We start from the raw sequence: 24,138 nt of genomic DNA, 5'->3' as shown, positions 1-24,138 counted from the left end.
TGTCTTTTTTACGTTCTAGTGGGAGGTATGAGAGGAGCTCCGGACAGAGATTTAGTCTAAGTTGAAGCTACTAGACTAGTGGATGTTTCATTTGATTCAGACTAGTCCATGGACTAGTGTAACCTATCTTCCTCATCCATATTATCATAATCTTGAAATTGTTTTTTTTAATGTTCCATGACCTAGTTGTTCATTATTGTCAATATCATGATAAAACTTGTTTCATCAACATGAATATAATCATTTATATGAGTTGGATTACTAGGACTATACACTTTTTCCCTTTTCCTACCGAAACCCAATTTTTAAATAATTAGGAAACATTATGATCCATGTAAATTAAAATAATAATAATTTATAATTCAAATACAAGAAAACTAAATATGAGAATTAATAGAGTGAGAGATCTGAGAGGTGTATCAAATGTTGGTGTAAAAGTAGAAAAAAATTTAACCATAAATTGAAATCATCTCACTCCCCCCCCCCCCCCCCCCTTCCGAAGCCCATTCCTCCTCGCCGAAGAGGTTTTGGGTTGACCAGTATAGTCACTAGGACAATGCAATCCAATAATGGGTACCCACTTTACTTGCATATTATCGGAATGCCCTCATACTAGTTATTATATATTTTCATAGTAAAAAGTTTTTAATAAAATAAAAATATTTTTATTTCTTCATATTTTGCGTATTAAATTAGGATAAATATTTTATAATTAAAAGAAATCGTCATTAGGGGGAAAATGTGTTTTAAAAACAAAAGGAAATAATATATTTATTTGAAAATGACATTTTAACCCACTAAGTAACAATAATGACATTTTTTTATCAAAATATTGACAATAAAAACATTTATGGACAAAACTATCAACCAAGGTAATTTTTGTTCATTTAACATAATTTAAGAACATTTTTTACCCTTTTTCCATACAAACAACAATAATTCAAGTAAGATTGGAGAAAAATGAATGTGATAAATAGAACAAAAATTTATTTGAATTCCAAGTTTAGATAGATTTTTTTATTGAATAATGGTAACATTACTTACAGGCTATAAATGAGTTACGATAATGAAATGTAACTTTTCGTCGTTTTAATTGATTGGCGTTGGACTTGGATTGTGTAGCAAAAATATTGCCGGGTCCTTTTAAATTAAATTAATTTTTTCATCAATCCGACTTAATTTATGGAATTCGTTTGAACACCCCCGATAACAAGAATCTTAAAAGGGTGGATGGGTTAATTAAGGGAATGGTAATGCAAACTCCATAAAAAAGAGGAGAAAAGAGGGAGCGGAAAATTCGGAAGGAATTTATGGAAATGTTTAAAAAGTGTAGTAGATTGACGGAACAAGTTGCAATTAAAGCAAAGCGGCTATAAGTGAGACCTTATAGTGCTGTGGACCTATCTTTTCCTTTTATATTCCATTTCAATCAAATTAAAAAATATCCTCTCCTTTTGAATGGAACTCCAGACAACGCTTTTATTTGAAAGACTTGATGGCAATTACGTTTTCTTTCCGCCAATATGTCCTTTGATTAAGGAGGACCAAAGTAGGTAGGTATAGACATAATTAGGGAGGATTTCCTTTCTTCTCTCTCTTATCCACTGCCTCCATAAGTACTACTTCCCCTTCTTTCATTTTTTCCAACCCCTCCATAAGTCCCAACTCCCACACTAGGAGTACTCTTCTCTATCAACAATGATGATCCCTTTTATTGTTGGTCTTATTTTGGTGGAGTCATATTGTCTTATTGTTGAAGGAAGAATCCCTGGTGTTTACTCTGGTGGTTCATGGGAAACTGCTCATGCTACATTTTATGGTGGGAGTGATGCTTCTGGAACTATGGGTGGTGCGTGTGGTTACGGGAATTTGTATAGTCAAGGGTACGGAGTGAATACAGCAGCATTGAGTTCTGCTTTGTTTAACAACGGATTAAGTTGTGGAGCTTGCTTTGAGCTAAAATGTACAAACGATCCTCATTGGAAGTGGTGTCTCCCAGGAAGCCCTTCCATTTTAATTACAGCTACCAATTTCTGCCCACCAAACTATGCCTTGCCAAATGACAATGGTGGCTGGTGCAACCCTCCTCGCTCTCACTTTGATCTTGCCATGCCTATGTTTCTCAAGCTTGCCCAGTACCGTGCTGGCATTGTTCCAGTTACTTATCGCAGGTAATTAATTACATATAGTAGTTTTATACTCATCAAAATAAATAAATAAATAATGCATTTACCATATATTTGTGAAATGTCAGGATACCATGCCACAAACAAGGAGGAATCAGGTTCACAATCAATGGATTCCGTTACTTCAATTTGATTTTAATCACGAATGTAGCAGGTGCAGGAGACATTATTAAGGTTTGGGTAAAAGGATCAAAGACTAACTGGATTCCCTTGAGCCGCAACTGGGGTCAAAATTGGCAATCAAATGCCGTCTTGACTGGTCAATCACTCTCTTTCAGGGTCAAAGCCAGTGACCATCGCTCTTCTACTTCATGGAATATTGTTCCTTCTCCTTGGCAATTTGGCCAAACTTTCACTGGAAAGAATTTCAAAATCTAACACCCTACCCCCCATCCAAAGCAAAGATTTTCCCCCTTTTAAAATTTTTTATTAATCTAAGATATTTTTCCTCTTGAAAAAAAAATTAACCAGGGGGAAGAATAGTGTTACATTTAAATGGTATTGTTGTTTGTGGGCTAGCATATTTCTGAGTGTGTGCAACTTTTTTGACTGTCTTGAAATAGGAATAGGAATAGTAATAGTATGATTAAATAGAAAAAGCAAAAGGTTATCTATAATACAGCTTGAAGTGGCTGCAAAATCATGTAAGCCCGCAGCAGGTTTTTTTTTGACTTTTACTGTATACGTAACAAAGTTTTATAAAAGCAGTGTTCTTCTGCTGAATCTTTTTTCTATCCTTGGGCGGTATACTTTATTTCCTTTTATTAGTCTTACATTCCTTATTTACACATTTTTCTTTTTCTTTTTAGCGTATTTCCAGAAAAAACTTCACATTTTCATATTTACAAGTTAAGCTGACATGTTTTGTATTTGTGCAATATTAATTGATAATAAATATATATAAAAAGAGTAAGTAATTATATCGATGATATATTATTACTAGATAAGGGCGGGAGTAATTATATCAATGATATATTATTACTAGATAAGCACGGGCCGAACATTGCAACTTATATTTATATAATCATACAGAACTAACTGTGGCAATAGCCTTGAAGCAAAAGGATATCAAACTAATTTAATCCAATGAAATCCGATTCAACTATAATGATAAACATGTTACACCTCTACGTGATTCAAGTCGCCCAAATATAACATACATTAATTGATTTTGCAGATTGCCAGATTCTTTTCTTCTCTTATTTTTTTCACTTCTACTTGGACAATTTTGCTGTGGATTTGATAGATACATCAATGCATACAAACAACCATTATGCATGATAACATTGACACAGAAGTTTCAAGCATGAGATGACAAAGAAATTTACGTCACAGCTTATTCCAACAATAATTCTACAGCTATATATAAAATCCTAGCATAGAAGGCAGAAGCAGTTGACAACTTTATATAACTGTTGTAGTATCAGCCATTGGTAAAATTTATCAAATTATTTAGATTTTTGTTTTGTTTAATTTTCCAAGTTGTCGATGAGCTTAAAGTGAGGGAAAACAAAACTGGAGAGAAGTACATATTCCAAACATAGCAACTAAATTACCTCTGGAGAGTAAAGAAAGACGAAAAAATCATATTGACGAGAACTTTACTAAACACAGCAATTTACTATATCCAGCCATCAAGGATCAAACATTGCAGCACCCATATTAAGCTCTCAATGAAACCTATAACAAAATACACTTCAGCATGTATGAAGAATTTATCTTCAACAAAAACTGAAGGTGGAAACAACCCAGTGAAGATTAGGGATTAGCGCAGATTGCTAATGGAGTAGTGAAGCCGGACAATAAGCAAACAATGTGTTCAGCCAGCATGAATCAAATTTTCTTGATAACAGAATCATTGATGAACAAGTGGTTGTGCCAAGTCTAAGTGTTTGTTGTGGCAATATGCTGTCAAGAAATCTGTAATTTAGCTTATGGCCAGATTCAATGGTTATTCTGCAAGGAAAAAATTAAATATGTAGATTTTGTCGCAAGAGAAAAATGTAGAAAGCAAATCAAGTAGTTCAGTTATTTGCACAGTGAATGCCGGAATTTTTTCGAGCAGATGATAGATTTTTGGAATATGAAATGAAAGAACAATAATTTGATAGACGCCCTCGGTACAATATTGACGATCTCACAAAGATGAAATTTCAGTTAATTGTCAGAGATAGAAAAAGACTAAGGTTTACAATATTATCTATAATCAGAAAGCTTATAGCATTATTACTACAAAAATTATATAAGCATTTTGGATTAACTAAGCCATGAGTACATAGAATTCAACAAGAACTGAAGTTTGTGTCCCATTAAAGTGAGGAACGGAGATATATTCAGAGTAGATGATTTATTTTTTTCTTTTATATGAACTGCTTTGGGGAGAGAAAGCATTTAAAAAAAGAACAAATATTGTAACTACATATTCAATAATCCATTGCAACACTTGTTTAGTACCTTTACATTAGTATTCAACATATGATAAGTTCATAGAGGGACCATTGCACAAACAAAGGAGAAGCAGATTTCACTAACTTATTTAAATCTATTATGATAGAAATCCAATTTCTATTCATTTCTCCGCGTAAGAAAATCAGAAACTTACTTGACTATTAAGTTGAGGATCAGCTAAATGTCGTTAGTTATTCTCATAATTCTAGTATGTAATAAGTTGGATAAATTTCATGTTAGCAATAAGAATGAACATGTCTAGCAAACATCATGCTAACCTTATTCTGAAAACACAAACTCAAACATCAAACCTTTACCTTAGTATTCAATATATGATAAGTTCATAGAGGGACCATTGCACAAGCAGAGGAAAAGCAAATTTCACCAACTTCTTTAAATCTACTATGATAGAAGAATCCAATTTCTATTCATTTCTCCTTGCAAGAAAATCAGAAGCTTACTTGACTACTAAGTTCAGGATCAACTAAATGCCTTTAGTTCTGATTCTCATAATTCTAGTACGTAATAAGTTGGATAAATTTCATGTTAGCGATAAGAATGAACATGTCTAGCAAACATCATGTCAAACTTATTCTGAAAACACAAAATCTCAAACATCACTCTTGTGCTTTCTTCCATGAAATGGTAGTTGTTAATGTCAGTGGTGGAGCCAGAATTTCACTAAGCGGGTTCAAAGTATAAAGAGTAAACACACAGAGGCCAAAAGGTGTTCAGCATCTAACTATATATACGAAAATATTATTTTTATCGTGTATAAATAGTGTAATTTTCTGCCAATGAACCCCATTGGCCCTTGCTAGCTCCGCCCCTGGTTAATGTTGTATCATGGATAGTTATGAAGGACAATTATCCATGGAGTCTTAGCTCTGTTAAACTTTGGAAATTCTTGTTTAAGCAATATAAGGCAAATTGAATACAACGTAAAAAAAACACTTCGTATCTAAAAGTTTGATCTGTCAGCCTGGACAAAGATCACATCGCGGAACCACTTGAGGAAACACTACCAAGTGAAGTATGTAATCAGAGAGAACATGAGAACTCAAGACTAATAAAAAAAAGGTTCTCAAAACTTCTTTTTTCGCCTCTTCTTTTAGGAGGTGATAAATGAGAAAAAGAAAGCTGGGGAATCGAGAAATTCAGCTCAAACATTAATGTAAGAAATGTTAAGAAAGACATCTTGAATGAATCCCGTTGTGATCACTCAAAAGATATTTTTGTATTCATTTGTATCAGACAGAGAAAATTCAAAGGATTACTTTGTAAATGAGTCTCCATTGAGATAGCTTCCAGAATTGTTGAATTTAGTTATACTCATGATGTCATCTAGAGATAAGGGATTGAAATTCATTGGACTGGACATGTCTTCTCCACAATCTCAAGGAAATGAAAATAAATTCTCAAAGATCTATTGAAATCACGAAGTTACAATTGGTCAAATGTCATCCTCAATAAACCAATATGTCATGATCCTTTCTCATTAAATACCTCATATGAGAATTATTGGGCTTGAATGAAAAATCAGGACCAACACTACCAACTTTGATAGACAAGTGAACTTTAAATCATTTTTCAATTATCTTCATATGATAAATAGATAAATTAGTAGTATAGAAACTGTTGGTAAAATATCAGATTGAATATTATCTTCGTAATACCTAATTATCTAGGAATTCTCAAAACAAGACCAATAAAATATTGTCCTCTAAAATTAAATTATTGATTATCATGATTCACGCTAAACTAACAAAAAAAATCAACACATAAAGGAATGTGTGCAACACACACCATGGATACACAGAAAACGAGATAATGTAGCAAAGAAGAAAATTCCGCTACAAATTAGCCAAGGAGATTATCAATTAGTGAAAGTATACAAAAAGTTAATTCACAAGTTTTATTTCAACAGTAAAAAAATTTTGTTAGGTTATTTTAACAATTAAAACTGGTAAGAGGACATGTTTAGAGAAACAAAAAAAACAGGAGTAAAATGGCAAATTTGCAAGAGCAAAAGTGAAATGAAAAGAGATTGAAAGCAAGACAATGAACAATTAAGAAAACTTACAGTTGAATATTGCCAGAGAAGTCCCGAACCAAAAATCTGAAAATGGGAGAGCAAGAGAGGGAAAAAAGAGAGATGCAAAATACAAATGCAGAGTAAAAAGATAGGTTATACAGTGAACAAACACGTGAAATTTTCGATCATCAACTAAACAGCATTCTACAACACTACTAACAGTAAACTCCACATCTCTATGAAATGCTAATCTGAAAGATTTTGATGAAGATCTATAAGTCTTTATCGAAACAAATCATCGCCAATTTTTTCATTTTTTTTGTCATAAAAAATGTACAAAGAACTGAATAAACAAGAAAACCCATGTCCCTTTATACCTAAGAAAGAAAAGAGAAATTGGAAAAAAGAGCAAAACATAACTACACGATGAATCTTCCAAAAATGAAGGACCATAAAGCAAAAAAATCGAGAAAAATTAATGGGAAGATATAAAACACCTAAGAGTCAGAAATAGCAATTATAAAAGAAAAAGAACAGAGAATGAATATCATACGAAAAACCATATATTCTTACAAAATCACATACCTAAAATACATAAAAGATAGAGCCTTCACAAGAATTTCGATTTGCCTTTTTTAAGAGAAAGCTCCTAAATAAAAATCAAAGAGAGAATATGAATAACTCATGGATTCCTACAAAACCACATTAAAGAACATATAACAAGTGAGCCTTTTTGGTAGAAGTCAAGAAATACCCATTTCATGAAAAAGATGAAACAAGAGAATTTAAGATGGAAAAAAAAAACTTGAAGAGGAAAAATACATTTACTGATAAAAGAGAAGATAGCACTGAAGAGTGGGGAAGAGTGAGGATTGAACAGTGAAGGGAAGTAGGAGCCCGTTTGGATAAGGTTAAAAAAAAATTATCTATAAAATACTTTTAGAATTTTTAAATGCAGAAAATTATTTTTATAAATAAACAGTTGAATATTTGAATAAAAGTGTTTGGTTATAAAAACGAGTGAACGGAAAAAGTGGATGAAAAAATGTGGACATGACATCCACTTGGTTGTCTATCCTCCCCACAATACAAAAACTTTAATTTTCTAGAAGCACAAATAAATTGAGCCTAGAGCCCATTTGGATGGATTTTAAGTTGGTTAAAATCAATTTAAAGCTCATTTTTAACTTTTAACGTATTTGTCTAATGCTAACTTTAAGCCATAAAATTCTTAAAGTCAGTTAAAAATAAAAAAATTAGAATTTCTAACATTTTTTTTCCTAAGTGTTTAAAGCCATTTTGTTTGACCATAGAAATTATTTTTATATCCCTTATATTTTAACTAAATTTTCAAACTACCTTTTTTATTCTTTTAACCCTAAAATTCAAACACTTATTTTCAACATAAGCACTTTTATCCAAACACTCAACTGCTTATTTATAAAAATAACTTTCAGCACTTCAAAATTCTAAAAGCAATTCATACATAAAAGTTACTTTTTTTAAGCTCATCCAAACGGGCTCTATCTCTTTTTCTTATTAATTTACTAAACTAGTTTGTTTTATAACACGTTATCAACATGAGCCTCCATCACTTTGAGCTATTTTAAAAAGGTAACAAAAGGGTAAGAATTTTATTTTCTTAAAATGTTGAATATCTCTAAACTTAAATTTGTTGCTCTTAATATATCTGAAAAGGCTACTCATCATGGGCTCTAGATGTCGAAATACACCTAGAATCGATGGATTTAGCAGACACCATCAAAAATGACAATATGGCATTTAGTCAAGACCGTGCCAAAACCATGATATTTCTCCGTCACCATCTTGACGAGGGGTTAAAATTATAGTACCTCACATTAAAAAAACACATCTTAAACTATGGAAGAATCTAAAAGAAAAATATGACTATCTGAAGTTGGTCATCCTTTCACAAGCACGTTATGATTAGCTCAATTTGAGATTAATGAATATTAAAAATATAACTGAATATAATTCTGCCTTGTTTAGAATTATAGCATAGTTAAATTTATGCGGAGAAGAAATCACTGAGCAAGACAAACTTGAAAAAACATCCTCCACATTTTCACCCGCGAATATGCTCCTGCAGCACTATCGCAAAAAGGGTTTTAAGAAATATTCTGAATTACTTTCTCGCCTTCTTATTACTGAACGTCATAACGAACTGTTAATGAAAAATCATGATAGTCGGCCTGTTGGTTCTTTGTCAATCTTGAAGTGAATCGAGCAAACTATAACCAACGACAAAGAGATTATAGCCCTAGTCGTGGTCGTGGTCGAAGAAGAAATTATAATCATGATGCTTGGCTGGCACTGAAAAATAATTGGCAGTATAAAAAGAAGAGTGAAAAGCAAAAACTTGTACCAAAGAAAAATTCAAAAAGTATATGTCATAAATGTAGATGTATGGGGCACTGGTCACGAACCTGCCGGTCATCAAAACGTCTGATTAAAAATTGCTTTTCTAGAAGAGTGCGCGAAAGTTCTGCGTTGCAGATCTGCTCCCCCATTATACAAATTTTCCCAAAGTCAAAATTTGGCCAAAATCTCATTCGCTCAAAATTGGCCTGTTAGGAAATAAGTCCGCGTCGTGGACTTGGGTTGGGTTTTCTGTCCAAGTTTCATTTTTTAGTGGGGACATTATAGATATTTTCCTAACTATTAGTGAATTCAAAAAGTATATGTCATAGATATGGAGGTATGGGACACTGGTCACGGATCTATCAGTCATCAAAACGTCTGGTTCAGCTATATCAGACATCCTTGAAGAGGGAAGAAAATAATTGAGAGACATACTTAATCTCTAAAGACAATGTTAAGTCTATGCATCTGAATGTAGCTGATTTCTTCAATTTTCTAGAATGAAATATGAATATTTATAACCTTGATAATATTTAAATAATTTTCTTTTTATTTGTTTGTACTAAATAATATGTTTATATTTTTCTAATTCATGTAAATAAATAAAATTTGTATAATGAGCCATGTTTTAATTATAATGTTTACTTTATATCTTTTTGAAGAAAAATATGGATATGCCTTAAATTTTATTTGGATCAATGATCAATGACGGAGATATTTGTGTAATTGATAGTGGAACGACTCATGCCATTTTTAAAGACGAGAAATATTTTTTCTACTTGCTTAAAAGAAAAGCAAATGTTACTACAATTTCTGGTAATTCAAAAATTATTGAAGGCTACGAAAGAGCTACTATATTTCTACTTAAAGGGACAAAGATTGTTATAGAAGATGCACTATTCTCTTCTAAATCTCCAAGAAACTTATTAAGTTTTAAAGATATCCGCAGAAATGAATATCATGTGCAAACACTAAATGAAATGAATATTGAATACCTTGGTATAACCAAGAGTGCCTCAGGCTAGAAATATATTTTGAAAAAATTATCAACTTTGTCGTCTGGCCTATATTATGCAAAAATTAGTGCAATTGAAGCACATTTGATCGTAAACCAGAAGTTTACTGATCTAAATACATTTGTGCTATGACATGATCAAATAGGTCACCCTAGATCAATAATGATGAGATGAATTCTTAAAAATTCAACTGGACATCCGTTAAAGAACCTGAAGATTCTTACGAATGATGAATTTTCATGTGTTGCTTGTTATCAAGACAAATTAATTGCCAGACTATCAACCCTGAAGGTTGGCATCGAATCTCCTGGCTTTTTAGAGCGTATACATGGGGATATGTGTGGACCTATTCATCCACCTAGTGGATTGTTTAGATATTTTATGATCTTAATAGATGTATCATCTAGATGGTCTCATATGTGTCTCTTATCATCTCGCAACCTAGCGTTTGCGAAGTTATTAGCATAAATAATAAGATTAAGGGCGCAGTTCCCAAATTATCTAATTAAAGCTATTCGCCTTGATAATGTTGGAGAATTTACATCTCAAGTTTTTTATGATTATTGCTTATCAATTGGGATAAAAATTAAACATCATGTTTCTCATATTCATACTCAAAATGACTTTGCAGAGTCATTTATTAAGTGCATACAATTGATAGCAAGACATTTACTAATGAAAATACAATTGCTTACTGTTTGGGGTCATGTTATCTTACATGCAGCAACACTTGTACATCTCACACTGACAAATTATAATAAATACTCTCCGTCACAATTAGTATTTGTTCATAATTTAAATATAGCTCATTTATAAATTTTTGGTTGTGCGGTATATGTAACTATAGCAGCACCACAACGTACAAAGATGGGTCCTCAACGAAGGTTGGGCATATATGTTGGGTTTGACTCACCCTCTATAATTCGCTACCTTGAACCGTTGACAAGAGACTTATTTACTACTCGATTTGCAGATTGTCGGTTTGATGAAATAATTTTCCCACAACTAGGGGGAGAGAAAAAGAAACCCGAATGAAAAATTGCAGGGAAAGTTTCATCACTATCTTATTTTGATCCACGTACCCGCACATGTGAGCAAGAGGTTCAGAAGATCATCCACTTACAGAAAATAACAAATCAAATGCCAAATGCATTTACTGATTTGAAATAAATAACTAAGTCACATATCTTTGCAGTGAATGTGTCTATCCGGATTGATGTCCCAAAAGGACCATCTACTAGTATCATAGCTTCTGAATCCCAAACAGCTTGAAGCGTGGTAGAGATTGGGTTCAAAGGATAAAAATCCTAAAAACAGAAGCATAAGAAATAATAAAGATGATACTACAAAAGAACCTCCTGAAGAAGGTCAAGATTTGAGTAATCCTGATATTCTTGAGAAAATCTTAAAACGATTTTACATGGACAAAGCACATCCATTAAGTACTACAATGGTTGTTTGATCACTTCAAGTGGAAAAAGATCTATTTCGACCTCCAGAAGAGAATGAAAAACTTTTTGATCCTGAAGTACCATATCTCAGTGCTATTGGTGCACTTATGTATCTTGCTAACGCAACCAGGCCTGATATAACATTTTCTATTAATTTACTACCAAGGTATAGTTTATCCCCAATGTGAAGATATTAGAACGGTATCAAGCATATTTTGCGATACCTAAAGGGTACCATTGATATGTGTTTGTTTTATACTAATAAAGGTTGTGCAGACTTTATTGGTTATGTAGATGCAGATATTTATCAAACCTACACAAAGCTCGAATTCAGACAGGCTATTTATTTACATACGGAGGAACTGCTATATCATGGTGATCTACAAAACAGTCTATTGTTGCTACTTCTTCAAATTATATTGAAATAATAGCAATTCATGAAGCAAGTAGAGAATGTGTGTGGTTGAGATTGATGATAAAGTTCATCAAAGAAAGGTGCGCCCTGGAAAATAATGTCAAAGTACCACAGTTATATTCAAAGACAATGTTGCGTGCATAGCTCAATTGAAAGGTGACTTCATAAAAGGAGACAAAACGAAATATATTTCACCAAAATTATTCTTCGCACATGATCTCAAGAAGAATGGTGATATTAATGTACAACAAGTTCGTTCGAATGATAATCTTGCAGATTTATTCACAAAGGCATTACCAACATGAACTTTTGAGAAACTAAGGTATAAGATTGGAATGCGTCATCTCAAAAATATCAAATGAAGTTTTCATCAGGAGGAGTAAAATACGCGTTGTACTCTTTTTTTCTTAACTAAGGCTTTGTCCCACTGGGTTTTCTAGTAAGGTTTTTAATGAGGCAACACTAAAGGCGTATTATCAGATATGTATACTCTTTTTCCTTCATTAGGCTTTTTTTCCACTGCATTTTTTCTAGTAAGGTTCTATAGGTGTTCAGAATAACTATATATATTGTTTCTTGTAAAGTTTTTAATGAGGCATATTACACGTGGACATCCAAGGGGGAGTGTTGTACAAGTAGATGTCATGTTCACTTTTCTCCTATTTTTTCCTTCCACTCATTTTTGTCCTCCAACTTTATTCCCCAATTTTTTTACGTTTTCCTCCTTTGTACTGGCTATAAATAGCCATCAGTATTATGCAATTAAATGCACACTAAAATTCTCTCAATTCTCTCTCTTTCTCTTGCTATCTCTCTTTCTTATTAATTTGCTAAATTAGTTTATTTTATAACAATTCATAAATTCTGATTTATTTTGTAATTATTTCCTGAGCCAATTTTTCTATCGACAAGTAAAAAGACATGATTTGAAAATTTTAAAATATGATTATTGCTAAACTCAAGGTTTAGGCAAAGAACATAAGAATTGACAGTTTATTATTGCTAGAACCACTACTAAAAATAGTCCAAAAAGCTATAGAACAAAAAGCGACGGACAACGTCGCAAATAAAATGTGACGGATAAAAGGACGCTGTCCGTCGTTTTTATTTATTTATAATTTTTTTTTAATAGGAGCGACGGATAGTGATGCCTAGTCCGTCTCTTATTTTGACAATTTTTTCCGCTAAAATTAAATATTATTTTTATATAAATATTTTATATATTTTATTAAAAAATAATTATTTATAAATTTAATATTATGACGCCGTTCGTCGCAAATATTTTTTTTATAGTTTTTTTTAACTTAACGATGGACAGGGTCGCTACGTCCATCGCTATTGGTCAAAATATTTGGTCAACATATTTAAAATAGCGACAGACGCTGTCGTTTTGTCCGTCGCATTTTTTATCAAAATGACAGTCAAATATTTTAAAAAAAGCGACGGACTTAGAGACGCTGTCCGTCGCTTTTTGTTAAAATATGTACAACACAGAACGTATTTTTTTAGTTCTCTCTCTCTCGAAACTCTCTCTTCTCTCTGCCTTCTCTCTATAATTCCGCCGCTCTGCCTCCCAACGCCGTCCCCCCACCCCCGTCTCTGTCGTTCGTTACTGCTCCGCCGTCGCCGCTGCTCCGCCGCCGTCTTGTGGTACTTTAGGAGTATTATTCATTTTTAAGAGGTTAGGGCTTAAACCTAAAACTAAATTTTAATATTTTTTATTTGTTATTTGTTAGTTAGTTAATTAGTTGATTACATTTAGTTTGTTGTTGTTCATTTGTATATTGGATTGTAAAATTAGTGAATGTAGTTATAGTTTTGATTTTAGGGCTTAAGTTAGATTTGGATTGTTGAATTAGATTGTAATTTTTTTAGTAATTTGTGATGTTAGTTAGTTAATTAGTTTATGCCATTTGGTTTGTTGTAGTTTATTTGTATATTAGATTGTAAAATTAGTGAATGTAGTTATAATTTTGATTTTAAGCTTTAAGTTAGATTTGAGTCTTTTGAATTAGATTGTAAATTGGATAGTAATTTGTGATTTAGTAGTTACTTAATTAGTTTATGCCATTTGGTTTGTTGTAGTTTATTTGTATATTAGATTGTAAAATTAGTGAATGTAGTTATAATTTTGATTTTAAGCTTTAAGTTAGATTTGAGTCTTTTGAATTAGATTGTAAATTGGATAGTAATTTGTGATTTAGTAGTTACTTAATTAGTTTATTCCATTTAGTTTGTTGTAGTTTGTTTGTATATTGGATTGTAACTTAGGAAGTTTTGAAGTTTGAAACTTATAGAAGAATATTGGAACTTAATTAGAGGCTTGAGTTTTAGGACTTTAGAACTTATAATTAGAATAATTTAGATACTTAAATTTAGAAGTTGAACTTAATTAGAACTTTGAAGTTGAATTTTTTGTTAACTTTAGAAATCTTGTTGAGGTTAAACTTCCTTATGAACTAATTAAGCTAATGTTGAGCTTTAGAATAACTTAGATACTTGAATATAGGAAATTTTGAAGTTTGAAACTTAGAAAAATATTGGAAATTGGATACTTGAATTATATATAGGACTTTAATTTAGAACTTATAATTAGAATAACTTAGATACTAATTAGAACTTTTTTAGATTTGTATAAATTTTGAACTCTTTAAACTTTATAGCTAATTTGATTAACTTAGATACTTGAATTTTAGGATATTTTAATTTAGAACTTCAACCTAAATGTCATGAGGTTTGAAACTTAATTTTTATTTGAATTAATTATAACTTGAATTAATTAGAATATAAACTTAATTATAAGTTGAATTAATTAGAAATTGAAATTAATTATAACTTGAATTAATTAGAACATGAAATTAATGATAACTTGAATTAATTAGAATATGAACTTAATTATTACTTGAATTAATTAGAACTTGAACTTAATTATAACTTGAATTAATTCGGACTTGAACTTAATTATAACTTGAATTAATTAGAACTTGAACTTAATTATAACTTAAATTAATTATTATATGAATTAAATAATTATAACTTCAATTAATTATAACTTGAATTAATTACAATTTGAATTAAGTAGAGCTTGAACTTAATAATTATATGAATTAATTAATTATAACTTAAATTAATTATAACTTGAACTGAATTATTATATGAATTAATTAATTATAACTTGTATTAATGACAGTTGTAGTCTCGATGAAATGTAGTCTTTATGAACTAATTAAGCTTGAATATCTGTAATTTTGTAGATGGATCATCGTTTGTGGATGTATAACATGCATTATGAAGTTGGTGGTAGTTTGAAACCTGAATTTATTGATGGTGTAAGAAGTTTTATCGATCATGCAATGACACTTGATGTTTTTAAGCGAAATGGATTGGTTAGGTGTCCTTGTCGTGAATGTAGGTGCTTGAAATTTTTTAATCCAGGTATAGTTATGGTTCATTTGTATGATAATGGATTTAAGCCTAGATATTTTGTATGGGTTGATCATGGAGAAATAGATGGATTGAATAATATATATTATAATCTGCTGTCCGTGGATGAATATAATATGATTGCACCACATGGTCAAATTAGGATTGAACATGATAGGGTTCTACATGATAGAGTTCAACATTATACATTTCAACATGATAGAGTTCATGAAATGGTTAATGATGAGTTCGGGGATCAAGGTGGGACGGAACTCAAACAATATTTTGATGAAACTCCTAATAAAGAAGCAAGACACTTCTATTAACATTTAGAAGAGGCTAGTCATCTACTATGTGAAGGGAGTCCGCATTCTGCTTTGTCAGTTGCAGTTAGGTTAATGAATATTAAATCAGATTGGAGTGTTCCTCATGCGGCTATGGACTTAATGGTTGATCTTTTGGGCAAACTAGTTAATCGTGGGTTTAACATACCTAAGAACTTCTATCAAGCAAAGAGATTGGTTTCCAAGTTAGGATTGTCGTATGATAGAATTCATTGTTGTGTTAATGGTTGCATGTTGTTCTACAAGACTGATAGTGAATTAGAAATTGTAATTTTTATGGAAAAGCTCGTTATAAGAGGACTCCTGCTAGAAAGATGGTCCCAATTAAGGCGATGCATTATTTACTTTTTATTCCCAAATTAAAGAGGTTGTATGCATCGATGAGGTCTGCCCCACATATGAGATGGCATCGTGAATATAGAAGGCCGCCGGGTGTCTTGTCACATCCATTTGATGGAGAAGCATGGAAACATTTTGATAACATGTATCCTGATTTTGCTAGTGAACCAAGAAATGTACGATTGGGGTTGTGTGCAGATGGCTTCACACCATTCTCTAATGCTGCCTCACCTTATTCTTGTTGGCCTGCATTTCTTACCCCGTACAACCTTCCTCCTGAAATGTGCATGACAAGTCCGTACATCTTTCTAAGTTGTGTTATTTCAGGTCCTCGCAATTCTAAAAGTTTGATTGATGTCTATCTACAACCATTGATAGATGAGCTTAAACAATTGTGGTTTGAAAGAGTAGTGACTTACGATATATCAACTAAGCAGAATTTTATTATACGTGCTGTTTTAATGTGGACAATTAATGATTTTCCTGCAAATGGAATATTGTCTAGTTGGATGACTGCTTGAAAGCTTGCTTGTACTCATTGCATGGAAAATAGTAAGGAATTCACCTTAAAGCATGGCAGAAAAAATTTATGGTTTGATTGTCATCGTCAGTTCTTGCCAATGAACCATGAGTTTAGAAAGATGAAACATGCATTAAAAAAAATAGGGTTGAAAATGACTCTCCACCTCCATCACTGACAGGACATCAAATTTGGGAGAGAGTTTCTCAATTGCCTAAAGTTATAGAAACTCCACTATCTAGACTTCCTAGATATGGTGTTGAACATAATTGGACCAAATAGAGCATATTCTGAGAGTTGCCGTATTGGAAGGATAATCTCCTACGACATAATCTTAATGTGATGCACATTGAGAAAAATTATTTTGATAATTTATTTAACACAGTAATGGATTTTAAGGGCAAGACAAAAGACAACACAAGAGCCAGAGTGGACTTACAGGAATACTGTAGGAGAAAAGAGTTGTGGTTGCAAGAACTACAAAATGGTAAAACTGTCAAGCCTAAAACCTGTTATTCATTCACATTGGATGAGAAACGTGACATATGTGAGTGGATTAAAAATTTGAGAATGCCAGAGGGATATGCTTCAAATTTGGGTAAGCGGGCAGATCTGAATAAAGAAAAGTTGATAGGTATAAAAAGTCATAATTGTCATGTATTAATGGAAACATTGATTCCTATCGCTTTTAGCCATCTACCTAACAAGATATGGAAGCCAATCACAGAGGTAAGTCTTTTCTTTAGAGATTTATGTTTTGGAAAGTTGTTGGAAAGTAATTTAGACAGGATGGAGGAAAATATTGTTGTTATTACTACAAAGCTAGAGAAGATTTTCCCATGTGGTTTGTTTGATGTGATGGAGCATCTTCCTATTCATCTTGTAAAAGAAGCCCGCCTTGGAGGTCCAGTTCAAACAAGGTGGATGTATCCATTTGAGAGGTAATGGTTTTCTTATATAAGTAATTAATTTATTCTTCTTATATATACTATAATTATTAGTTAACATATATTTAGGAAAATTGGAAGCTACAAACAAACAACTAAACAAAGAGAAAAAATTGAAGGCTCAATTGTTCAAGCTCATATTATGAGAAAAACTGGTGATTTTTATTCCTATTACTTTAGGGATGAAGTTCCATACAGGAGAAATAGGCCTAATCGCAATGATGAAGGTGATAGTGATCCGATATATCCATTGATTTTATTTTTTAATCATTGTGGTCGAGGATCTAAACAACGTGGAAGATGAAGTTTCACTAACATGGAAAGACAATCAGCTGTGACCTATATTCTGCTTAGTTGTCCAGAAATTCAGCCATATCTTAAGTAAGTGTGAAATTAAATTATCAAATTACATAGTAATAAGTGATTACTAACTATCAAAATTGTACATATCAATATCAGCTCGTTTGTAAGAACATGGAGCAATGAAGCCATATATACGAGGTTTTCCAAATGGCTAAAGGATTATGTAAGTGTGAAAGCTTATATTGAATCAATAGGTATAATATTTTTACTTTATAGTAAATTGTATTATTTTGAAATCAATTTGTAGGTTTATGATGAATAATCAAGTGTCAAACATTTGACATTTGTGAGAGAGATCGCACTCGGGCCTGCATCTCATATTCATACAATGAATAAATATTGTGTGAATGGTTTTAAGTTTCAAACTGAAAAAGATTCTATACACAAGAAAACCAATAATAGTGGTGTGTGCATTCAAGGTGATGTCGATGGTAATGGTCAAATTGTAGAATATTATGGTGTCATTCAAGAGATTGTTGAAGTAAGATATTCAGGTTGACCTAATAAAGATAGTATTATTTCGGTGTAAGTGGTTTGACCCATCACACAGAGGCACAAAGGTGGACCAACAACATAATATAATTGAAGTTAAGTACACTAGACAATACGGAAGTTATGATCCTTTTATCATTGCCCAAAATGCTAAGCAAGTCTATTACGCTCCATATCCATTGCTTAGAGATAAGGCTGATTGGTGGGTTGTTATTAAGACAAAGCCCGTGGGAAGAATTGAAATTGAGAATGTATTAGATGTGGCGTACCAAAATGATGTTGCACTTGTTCAACGACAAGTTGATGTTGAGTTGAAAACCACACTAGAACATCCTCAACACATAGTAGAAGAGGTTTTCGATGATGAACTTATAATGCCAAATGTTGAGGAAGAAGTAAATGAGGAATATGAATCATTTGAGGGGGAGGAATGGATTGACAATGAATATGAAACAACTGAGGAGGAGGAATGGAAAGATGACGAAAATGAAACAAGTGAGGAGGAATAGAGTGGTAAATTATCACTAGTATGTAAGTTATTTATTTCCCTAACCCTAAATTTATTTAATTTATATTTTTTATATATTGTATATTACTTTACATGCAGATGTCATCTGGTGATGGTGATAGATCTCGGGATCATCTTGGTGTTAGCCATTCTGGTAGAAGTAAAAAGAAGTTTAGGAGACCTGTTGATCCTGAGGATATCCCATGACATATTTCTTTAGCGTGGGAGATGCAGCACCGCCGAGCTAGTCCTACACATATTCATGTTATGCCTTTTGCGACTATGGATCCTTTAGTTTACCATAGTCAGTTCCGCCGACCACACGGCACTTCTTCTTCTTCACAGATCAGATATACTTCATATGATCAGACCTACCAGCTACCCACAAAGGTTATTGCTCGACCCTCGAGAGTATCTGTCATGCCCCGAGAGGGTACCCTAGGCGTGGCCGGCACTCAGAAACCATTTCTGGCTTCCGAGAGAACCACTTGGTCTCATTTCTTATTTATTCATCAGCGGAAGACTTAAGAATAATAATGTGGGCTTGTCATAATCAAAGGAAAAATAGATAATTCTTATAAGAAGTAGTTTCTAAGGAGAACTACTCCGATTACATCATCAGACTCTGTCTATGAAGCCTCTAATACTCTTAGATGGTGCCAATGACATGTCCATGGCTACCTCAAAAGAAATATCACACTCAACAATAATAAAAGGATAAGGAGTTCCTTCGAATACAAGAAGGACTCACCAAATAGCCGAAAAGAAATGATCTTCAACGATGCGCCTATTGAGGATCTCTAATACCTGTATCTGCATCATAAAACGATGCAGGTCGAATGACGTCAGTACGTGAAATGTACGAGTATGTAAAATGGCAGGAAGGTAAGAACAGATATCAAGAAACTCATCTCAATAAAACTCAACTCAGAACTCAACATCATCTCAACATCAATATGTAATGCAAGTTTAAAATATAATAATAAAAATAATAGTAATAAGCAATGCTTACTCAGTTGGGAGTTTCTCTAACCGACAACCATCACTTATGAGCTAGCGATGATACAACGAATCGATGTCGTTGCCACATTCATCCAATACCTTGCCAGGGTAAAGGACAAAATATCATTTGCTCAAATTCATTCAAACTCAACTCTTTTACTCTTTCAAAACTCAATAAAATATATATAGTATTAATTCATATAACTTTCTTTTAATCAATGAAAATAATAAAAAGCCAACATCTTTACTCAAAACATGTGTAAAAATATTCATGAACGTCAAATTAATTAGAATTCATGAGAAAGTAGCCATGAACAATAATTCCAATAATATGAGAGAAACAATAATAATAATAATATTAATGCATAAATATATCAAACTCAATAGAAGAAGAATTAATTTATTTAGAATTCAAGATTTGGATAAAACTCAACTATAACTCAATTATAATGAATTTAAATATTGGGCGCATGGACGAACTCAATCCAATGCTATGAAAGCCTAACATACCTTAAATCCGAAGGTTTACTCCGAATTGGGACACTCTTGGACCCCTAGCCTTTTCTTCTCGCTGGAGCGTTTTGTGTACTATCCGGAGTATAAGAATAACCGGAGTAGTATTTTTATACTACTAAAACTAAAACTATATTTGAGAAGAAGTATATAGAGAGAAGAAATGCTTAAGAAAGCTTGATGAATAAAATGAGGAAATAAGGTGGGTATTTATAGGTGGGAAAGAGGGACCTAACAATAAATAAAATAATTATAAAGAAAAATCTGAAAGTTTAATGGAATATATTGATGTCATGGATGATGTTAAATGGAGGACAATTTATGTCATGAATGATGTCAAATGTATCTAGATGTTTCCATGGTAGGTAAGATGAGTTCTTTTTAACAGAATACTCTTTTTTGAAGCTGTGTTTGAATAAGATAAATTCCTTATTAGGATTTGGTGTCTTCATAAGAATTGTAGATATGGAAGTCTAGTTTCATATCGTTCAAGAATCAACCAATTTGGAGCAACCTACAGTGAGATATGAATTTTCTTCTATAAACACTCAATTCCGTCACAGCACTATATCTTGCAAAGATTAATTTATTTGATCTACTTATCCTCCGAATCTTAAGATGTGTTCTTCATGAAAGTTGTAGGTAATGATGTTGTGGTTACTTAAAAATTTTAATCACCTAATTTGGACCAACCTATGAAAAGTTATGCCCAAAATACAGAGGCTGTATTATTTTCATCGAGAATTGAAATACCGACATACAACATTTTAGGGGTTGTTACAGTATCATCTTCTTCTACTCCATCTCTCGAATCTCAGTCTCCTCACATATCTACTCTGAGACTTAGAGATTCTAGTGTAGAGATTGACACTCCTACAACATCACCTATACCTTCTTTTGCTGCTAGAACAGAGGCAGTAAATGATGTGTCTAGGTTAGCTCCTGGGCAGAGGGATAGACTTGGGAGAGTCATGATTGAGCCTGATGGATCCTCGTAAGTTTAATATTTTATTTATTTATTTTTGCTACATTAATAACTTATAGATGATATAATTACATGTTTATTATGTGTCTTGCAGGTGACATCCTTCGAAGGAGGCTGCTAGGGCTCTTCAGGAGAGTATTAGGAGGCTATATACTGAGCCCTATCACTCTTGGTGGGAGATTTCAAATAGTATCCGCTAGGCAATGTTTAATGAATTCAAGGTATATCTATATTTAAATCTATTTTTTAAGTTACGTTTAATATTTTTACTATACTTTACTTAACTAATTATTTAACGTTATTCATTCTTTTTCCAGATTTTATGTACCTGGGAGCCAAGGTACAATATGGTCATTGCGACCACGAAAGAAAAACGAGAGCCAGACTGTCTAGCTGGCTAAAGAAAGCTAGGGATGATCGGGCACCTTCGAGTTAGATGCTGCCTCATATATTTGAAGAATTATGCCGGTATTGGGATACCGAAGAATTCAAGGTTTTGTCTGATCAAGGAAAAAAAGCAAGAGTCAGTCTAAAGGGTGGCTCATTGCACACCGGAGGTGCAAAGAGTGTTGGTACGATTCATAGGGAGATGGTAAGGTTTTTAAATTTTAAGTTTAAATTCATTTTCTGAATTAAAATATTATTTCATTAAATGTATTTTTATTTATAGAAAAAAGAATTGAGACGCACTCTCTATTGTCATGAAGTCTTTAATAAGACTCATGTGAAGAAAAAGACTAATGAGTCGGATCCGGATGAGTGAGTGGAGGAAAGGACCGAACGAGCCTATGTAAGTTATTTAAGATATAATATAATATATTTTGATTCTAAGTTTTATTTTTAATATATATATATATATATATATTGATTATAACTTTTTTTTTAATATGCAACAAGATTATGAGCGACACGTACGTGAGATGAGAGATTCGGTTAATCTAACGCCTGCATAGTCCACTCAATTTTGGACAAAAAAAGTGGTTGGAGGCAGCCACAAGGGCCGAATATATGAAATGGGCTCTAGGAATAATGTACGACGACTCCAATCAGGTTTAGAAGGTATTGGATCATCGCGTCAAGACGAGGCCATTGACGGGGTTCAGATAGCTGCAATGTCTCAGCAAATTGCAGAACTTACACGTGCATTGGCAGAATAAGAGAAAAGAAGGATCAATGATCAAAAAAATATGAATGAACAAGTTGAGCAAATTAAAGAACAAGTGTTCAACCTCGCCCGTCAGCCTCCACCCCATTATTTAAGAGGGTCCACTCCGGATGATTCCGATGATAGTGATGAATATATAGCAAATAGTCCTTAGGGTTCCCTATGTTAATTTATGAACATTTTGAATTTTTTTGTTAATTTTGAAACACTTTAAATCGTTCTAAATTATGATTTTATTCATTTTAAGTGTTTAATTATGTTTGTTATTATGTATTTTGCGAATTTTGTTTGTTGTTATTTGTGTTTGAATGGGCTGAATTGAATACAATTGAATTAAATTTTGATTGCAGGTGGACAGCAGAAACTGTAGATTTCTGCTGTCAAAAGTGTTGTAGAAAAGCGACGGACAGGGTCCTTTAGTCCGTCGCTTTTTTTTTTTATTTTATATTTTTCTAGAAAAAGCGACGTACTAAAGGACCCTGTCCGTTGCTTTTCTGTAAAATTTTAAGAAGAGTAGTATAAACAAAGCGACGGACGGAGACTAAAAGTCCGTCGCTTTTTATTAAATAATTCCTTTTTTAAAAAAAATAAAAAGACGGAGTCCGTCGTTTTGTTTTATATATATTTTTTAATTAAAAAAATTAAGGGCGACCCAGTCCGTCAATTTTAACGGCCCTGTCCGTCGCTATTTCAAAAGCGTCTAGCAAAAAAGCTACGGAAGTGACTGCGTCGCTTTTTCATCGAGTTTGACCAAAAAAGTGACGGAGTTTCATTTTTTTTGACAATTCCGAATCTCCAAGTGAAACGTTTCATCTGTGCCTAGCTTCACTCGACTAAATCTTGTTATTATGAGATATCTATAGTTGGAAATGTGTAAGAGATATGCGATATCACAAATAGAGATAAGCTGCTCTTGAATGTGGATATGAATAATGTGGAAAGGAACAATAGAAATAAAATGTACGGCTAAAATTTTTGGGTTCCCAGCAACAACTATTTTTACCATGCTATTTACTAAAAAATTTACATGACAGATTATCTATTAAAATTAAGCATATCTTGCGAACAACTTGGATCTACTTTCATAGAAATATTCATAACAAGTACCTTCAACCAGTATTTGTTTTGTTTCACGTGGTGTCTACTTAGGTTTTAACTTTCAGAACTTCATTTAGGCATACAGATGAGCATTATAATCTCATTAAAATGCTTATTCCATTCATAATTTGCAGTAGTTACCTCTTTTTGAAATGTCATTCTTTCCCGTTACTTTTAAACTTATCATAAACATTATTTTGCAATAATTTTTTTATTTTTTCTAACTAACGTTGCTCTTAATTTATTACAGGATACACCCACTCATTTGATTAAAATAGCAGCAAGTAGATGTGTTGTATATACAAAAAGAATGTGATCTATGTGTGCAAGAGGACTAAAAGAAATCGACCGAGGACCAAATGACACATAGTGTGTGATTTTTTCTTTTTTTTTTAATTTTTAGAGTGATATTACTTATATATAGTTGGTTCCTATTGTGAATGTAAAGACGTTCAGATTCTACCCCTACTTGTAAATAAAAACTGATTGTTATCTTTTGAAGATGA

At 32.5% G+C, this 24,138-nt stretch overlaps 1 protein-coding gene and 1 long non-coding RNA gene across 2 annotated transcripts; one reads left to right on the top strand and one right to left on the bottom strand.

The window, feature by feature from the left end:
- The first annotated feature begins 1,515 nt into the window (after window positions 1-1,515).
- Window positions 1,516-2,909, top strand: LOC129901141 (expansin-A4-like). Its single transcript, XM_055976260.1, has 2 exons — window positions 1,516-2,171; window positions 2,255-2,909. Exons 1-2 carry the CDS (start codon window positions 1,699-1,701, stop codon window positions 2,562-2,564), a joined length of 783 nt encoding a protein of 260 aa, XP_055832235.1. The 5' UTR covers window positions 1,516-1,698; the 3' UTR covers window positions 2,565-2,909.
- An 843-nt stretch (window positions 2,910-3,752) lies between these two features.
- On the bottom strand, window positions 3,753-7,243 carry LOC129901058 (uncharacterized). The gene is made up of 2 exons (XR_008769746.1): window positions 6,718-7,243; window positions 3,753-4,142 (listed from the first exon to the last, which is right to left on the bottom strand). It is a non-coding gene; the product is annotated as an uncharacterized LOC129901058 (long non-coding RNA).
- Window positions 7,244-24,138: the final 16,895 nt, after the last annotated feature.

This window comes from Solanum dulcamara, chromosome 8 (genome assembly GCF_947179165.1).
Source record: "Solanum dulcamara chromosome 8, daSolDulc1.2, whole genome shotgun sequence".
Taxonomy (NCBI): domain Eukaryota; kingdom Viridiplantae; phylum Streptophyta; class Magnoliopsida; order Solanales; family Solanaceae; genus Solanum; species Solanum dulcamara.
This window is presented reverse-complemented; position numbering and strand designations above follow the sequence as displayed.

Coding starts and splice junctions, on each gene's coding strand:
- LOC129901141 (XM_055976260.1), top strand. CDS start 1,699: ATGATGATCCCTTTTATTGTTGGTCTTATTTTGGTGGAGTCATATTGT. Junction 2,172..2,254: donor GTTCCAGTTACTTATCGCAG/GTAATTAATTAC, acceptor GTGAAATGTCAG/GATACCATGCCACAAACAAG.